This window comes from Cannabis sativa, chromosome 1, assembly GCF_029168945.1.
Source record: "Cannabis sativa cultivar Pink pepper isolate KNU-18-1 chromosome 1, ASM2916894v1, whole genome shotgun sequence".
Taxonomy (NCBI): domain Eukaryota; kingdom Viridiplantae; phylum Streptophyta; class Magnoliopsida; order Rosales; family Cannabaceae; genus Cannabis; species Cannabis sativa.
Window position 1 is genome coordinate 53317211 of NC_083601.1, and position 6000 is coordinate 53323210.

Consider the following 6000-nt stretch of genomic DNA (forward strand, 5'->3'; position numbering starts at 1 on the left):
ATGTTTTATTTTATTAAGTGTTGGTTGAAGTAAAAAAGGATTTAGTGGCATCTCTTTTCATTTTTCTCAAAACTTAGAAAATTGCAAAATTTTAAAGAAAGAAACGCTCTCTCTCTCTCTCTCTCTCTCTCTCTCTCTCTCTCTCTCTCTCTCTCTCTCTCTCTCTCTCTCTCTCTCGGCTGGATTGGGTGTGCTAGGGCTGGATTTTCCTTTGATTTTCAAGCAGATTTTGTGTGATTCTAAGCTCTTGGTAAGCCTTGAATCTTGCTCTTTAGTTTTCTTAGTTTTCAAGGTAAAAAGATGATGTTGCATGCATAGTTTAGGTTGTTGTTGCTGCTGTGATTTTTATTGTTGTTTGCAGAGAATTAAGCTTGTTTAAATGAGTTGATTTGAGCTACTAGTAATGCATGATAGTTAGTTTGATTGAGTTATGGTTTTTTTTATGCAAAAGCTTGAGTTTTCAAAGTAAAATGGTGAGTTTTGTTGCTGTGTTTGTTGAGGTCGATTCCTTGTGTTTTCAGAAGCTTTTATATGCATGTTTAAGTAGGTTTGATCTGATTTGGATGCATGTTAGTTGAATTTAACCAAGTTTGAGTTTTGGAACTCAAAGCTTGGGCTTTAATGGCACTTTTTGTATCTGTGCATTCTGGGTGATTTTGTTGCTTTAGAATTGTTATTTGGGTCATATAGAACAGGTCTGGAAGGTTTGAGGTTAATTGGATTTGTTTTGGTTGAGTTATGAATTTTTTGATTTTCTGCCTGCGAGGAACCGGAATTCCGGTTGTGCATCCAGAATTTCGGATGGATTTCGAAAATTCCCAGAACCGGAATTCCGGTTGGACAACCGGTCTACCGGTTGGGGAAATTTCAGAAACCCTAGTTTTCCTCGTTTTTGTGTTATTTGGGGTATTGCCATGCTTTTTATCGATAGGGAAACTTTTAGTTCCTAGTTTAAGTCCCCGGGAAGTGATTTAACGTATCACTTATAGTGTTGTGATTTTTATGGTTTAGGAGCCTGTAATTCGCCGCGTAGATAGTTCCAGTCAGGTTGACCGGCACACCTGAATTCGGAATTGAGGTAAGATTAGTATAACAGTATGCATATACAGTAGAACCTCTATTCAAGAATACTCTATTCAAGAATAACCTCTAATTTGTTATAAAAAAATGAAGTCCCAATTTGGGCCAGATATAAATAAGAATAACCTCTATATTGTAATTAGTTATACATTTTTTAAGTCCCGTATTAATAAAATATACCTCTATATAAGAATACTTAGATCTTAAATAAATATATACATATATTTTATAAATTTACTTATGTAAAATTAATAATTTTATTTCAAATTATAGTACATGTATAAATATTATATGTACTCGAAAATAATTTTAATATAATATAGTACGATTACATGTTTAGCGTGCATGTAGGAAGCCTGTTAGATTACATTAGATATGTATGTTGGCTTCGAACCAACCGGTAGACCGTTGTTGGGGAAATTTCAGAAACCCTAGTTTTCCTCGTTTTTGTGTTATTTGGGGTATTGCCATGCTTTTTATCGATAGGGAAACTTTTAGTTCCTAGTTTAAGTCCCCGGGAAGTGATTTAGCGTATCACTTAGAGTGTTGTGATTTTTATGGTTTATGAGCCTGTAATCCGCCGCGCAGATAGTTCCAGTCAGGTTGACCGGCACACCTGAATTCGGAATTGAGGTAAGATTAGTATAACAGTATGGATATATAGATTACATGTTTAGCGTGCATGTAGGAGGCCTATTAAATTACATTAGATATGTATGTTGGCTTCGAACCATCTGACTGTGTCACATCGGTATAGGTTGGAGTATGACCAGCAGCTGGAGTATGACTAGTATGACCGAGTATAGGCTGACACTGTATCACATCGGTATAGGCTGGAGTATGACCAGCAGCTGGAGTATGACCAGTATGACCGAGTATAGGCTGATACTTAGGTTAGTGGTTCCGTACTATTTGACGTATCACATTGGTACATGCTAGAGTATGACTAGCAGCTGGAGTATGACCAGTTCGACCGAGTATAGGCTGATACTGTAACACATCGGTACAGGCTGGAGTATGACCAGCAGCTGGAGTATGACCAGTTTGACCGAGTATAGGCTGTTACTTGTCAATAGTACCGTCCCTATGAACATTCAAGACTCAGTATCGTGTTGGACACGGCAGTTAGGGTTATGGTCAGGGGTATGGGCGTGTGATCATGACCGGGATTTATGTATGAGTATTATTATGCTTTTCTTACTGAGTCTGTCGACTCACAGTGCTATGTTTATGTGTAGGTAAGGGCAAGGCTAGAGCTGATGGACCGTGAACGAGCCGGTGAAGATTGTACATGTCGGGGCGGTTAGGCCTGGAGCGTACGATCATCGGGACAGCGAGGCTATTTTTGTAATTAGTCGTTAGGCGACAAGTATTTTGTATAGACAGTAAACTTTTGTAAATGGTTTTGTAATCGGGATCCCGAGTATTTTGTATAAATATTTTACAAGTCTAATTAAAAAGCAAAAATTTTAATTAATCACGTTTTCCATAAACCTCGTTGATTAGCAACGAGCTGCACAGTATGTTTAAAAATCACATAATACGCCTATGCTTGTTAGGGTGTTACATTCTAACTCTAATAGAGTCCTGAAACTATGAAAGGAAAAAAAGAGACGGAGAAGATACCTTATGCTGCTGCTGTAGGATCGATCATATATTTAATGGTATGTTCAAAACCTGATTTGGCTCATGCTATCAATTGCCTTACCAGATATATGACAAATCCAGAAAAAGATTATTGGCAAGCAATGAAATGGTTAATGAGATATCTAGTAGGAACAACAAATGAAGGTTTGGTTTACAAACATCAACATAGAAAAATCACTGTTGAAGGATTCAGTGATTCAAATTTAGAGGGGATAAGGATACTCGAAGATCAACATCTGCATATCAAATTTTTGTATGGGGAAACTATGTTAGTTGAAAAACACAGTTACAATTTGTGGTAGCTCTTTCTACTATAGAATCTAAATTTATGGCAGCTACTGAGACCATAAAAGAGTGTTTAAATTCAAGTGATGCAGAAATATCTTGTGCAAGAATTCCATGTAGCATGACAAAACCAAACACATAGACATCAAATACTTTTTCATAAAGAAAAAAGTATCTCAAGCTCAAGGACAGATCAATAAAAAAGGTGCATGACAATTCATATGGGAACCAAGGTTGTAACTCTAGGCAAGTTTGATCATTACAAAGACTTGCTTAGAGTTGAAATTGGCTAATACAATTTAGATTACTCTGAACTCCCTAGTGGCATTTCATTCTTCTTTTAGTTCTAGTAAGAACTGATGTGGAATTTGTAAGATCAGTTCTCACTAAAACTAGTGCAAAGTGTTCATTCAAACCTTGTTTTCAATAATTGGTAGGTAGTTAGAAAGTTCAAACCTCTATATGCACTGTGTCAATTTTTTAATTCTGTTTTCTTTTGTTCTTGATTTCTAGTTTCTTTGCGGGTAAATACCATTTTGGACCCTGTATTTTGCAAAAGTTACAGATTGGACCCTGTATTTTGTTAAATGACAAAATGGACCCTGTATTTTCTAAAATAGTATAAATAGGACCCTAAGCTTAATTTTTAACAACTTTGTTTTTAATACAACCAACTTGAAGACAATGCTTAATACGAACAGATACAGAAAAATGTAAACAGTTTTGTCATAATACTTTTAGATCGGATTATAATTAAACTTTATTTTGACAAAAAATCAATTCAGGGTCTTATTTGTACTATTTTAAAAAGTACATGGTCCATTTTGTCATTTAACAAAACACAAGGTCCAATTAGTAACTTTTGTAAAACACAGGGTCCAAAATGGTATTTACCCTTTCTTTGCTATTGAAAATAATAAACAGAGTATTTTCATATTAATAGCATATATATCAAAATAGTACAAATATAAGAGAAAATGTTGTGAAATCAAATAGTAACTTAAAAGTGACAAACTAGTTTCATAATTTCACAGCAATTAATTATTAATAAGGCTTCATATTCATTTTGCTTTGAGACGCAAAGTAAATGATTGAAGAGAAAGAAGAACTTGCTTCAACCTCTCTTTGGAGGGTTCATCAATCAAATTTCCATCACTATCAAATGGCTGAGGAGGTGTTAATGCATCCAAGTAAAACTCAGGTTTGTTGATGAAGTGAATATCAAGGAAAACTCCAATTTGGCGAAGATGATAATGCGATCGGCCGCCCCCCCATTGGCCTCCGGCGCTCACAATGGCTGCAGCTTTGTCACCCCATACATTTGGTGGCCTAGATGCCCAATCCATTGCATTCTTCAGAGGTGCTATATAGTATATCATATGGATATGGAACACAATAAGTGTATTTATAAATAACATGGCTAGCTAGAAAGATTGAAACCAATGCTGGTGTTTTAGAATCTCCAATAAAAAAATTTGTACATGAAATTTAACATCACAAGCTAAATCAAAAAGAATTATTTAGTGAAAAACTTCATTTTTTTTTTGTTGGAAATTTTGTCAAATTTTAGTAGAAATTACATTATATGTATGAAAAAATGATAAGATTTTACCTTTTTATGGCATAGATAAATAATGTTAAGAAGTTATGAGTTTTTTTTTTTTATTATTTTTTTACATTTATAAGTGTTTTTTTTAATAATATAATTTTTTAAAGGGGAGTTATTCATGCCACTTTCAATAAATCCTTTTTGCATTGAAATAATATAACATTATATACAAAATAATAATAAAAAAAATCATAATTTTTGAAACGACAAAAAGAACCCTGTTCTCTGATAGTGCTTAATATCCTTATCATATATAATATTGTTAATAATTCAATATTAAGTATCATATATTTTATTTAAAGATCATATAACCAATTATAAGACACATTGTTGCCTATAGCAATATTGTTCAAAAGAAAAACATAATTTTCATACTTTCTTTTTCTAATAAAAACAAAGTTAATTAAGAGATGGAGTATACACACCGGTGACGGAGAAGTTGTACTCCGGCGAGGCAAAGATGTAACTATCAGCTTCAAGAATTTTCCGGCGGAAAGCTTGGACGGCGGGCGGAAAAGTCCCATTGACCTCGAGATCAGTATTGAGCATTGGCAATGGCGAGATGTCTATGTACTCTATCTCTAATAACCCTTTGAATATTGACTCCTTGCTCATTTCAATCGCTACAAAAAAAGAAAATTTACAATGAATTATATTATTTATTATTATTAATTAGTTCATAATATTAATAATATATAATAGAGAGAAGAAAATAAAAATTATTAATTAGTACTAGCTAATTACCAGAACTAATAAGTCCATAGTTATAGGAGCCTTTACGAAGAGAACCACACAATGCTGCTACTTTGATTATTGGCTTCAAAGTTGAGACTTCCATTTTCTATTTTCTTCTCTTTACTCTTGTTTTGTGCTATGTCAAGACTGATAATATTATGTATATATATAGCATTTTATAGTGTGTTTTTATATAATGATTTTATATTATGACGAAGATGATGATGATGATACGGTGGCTTTGAAATTTTTAATATTATAATGACAATAATTAAACAAAAGAAGGACTACATGAAATGCATCACGAATCATGATGAGGAGATGTCTCTCTCAACTCTATAATAATTAACAATAACATCATTATTAATGTTATAATTCATAATTTAGTAGTGGAATTATAAAGTAATACCATATATATAATCTATATTGCTATATTATATACTTTTGTTTTGATTTATGTTTATGTCCCAATTTGTGCGTCTTCCATGAGCTCACAAACAATATATTAATTATGTATATTTGCTTTGGTTTTTGCTCAAACTATTTATTAATTAATTATATAATATATGTATATATGTTTTAGTTTTGGTATGCTAATAATCCCATGAAAGGCGCATAATTTGTAATCACATAAATATAAACAA

The 6000-nt window shown here is 33.1% G+C and overlaps 1 protein-coding gene across 1 annotated transcript; it reads right to left on the bottom strand.

Annotated features, from left to right (window-relative positions):
* Nucleotides 1-3919: 3919 nt before the first annotated feature.
* LOC115706385 (NADPH:quinone oxidoreductase) lies at nucleotides 3920-5522 on the bottom strand. Its single transcript, XM_030634021.2, has 3 exons — nucleotides 5366-5522; nucleotides 5047-5244; nucleotides 3920-4375 (listed from the first exon to the last, which is right to left on the bottom strand). The coding sequence occupies exons 1-3, from the start codon at nucleotides 5457-5459 to the stop codon at nucleotides 4074-4076; spliced, it is 594 nt and encodes a 197-aa protein (XP_030489881.2). The 5' UTR covers nucleotides 5460-5522; the 3' UTR covers nucleotides 3920-4073.
* Nucleotides 5523-6000: the final 478 nt, after the last annotated feature.

Bases quoted from the DNA above. Each gene is read 5' to 3' on its own strand.
- LOC115706385 (XM_030634021.2), bottom strand. From the start codon at position 5,459: ATGGAAGTCTCAACTTTGAAGCCAATAATCAAAGTAGCAGCATTGTGT. The intron at 5,245-5,365 runs GTAATTAGCTAG...CTTTTTTTGTAG, and splicing joins CTATGGACTTATTAGTTCTG to CGATTGAAATGAGCAAGGAG. The intron at 4,376-5,046 runs GTGTGTATACTC...TATACTATATAG, and splicing joins GTACAACTTCTCCGTCACCG to CACCTCTGAAGAATGCAATG.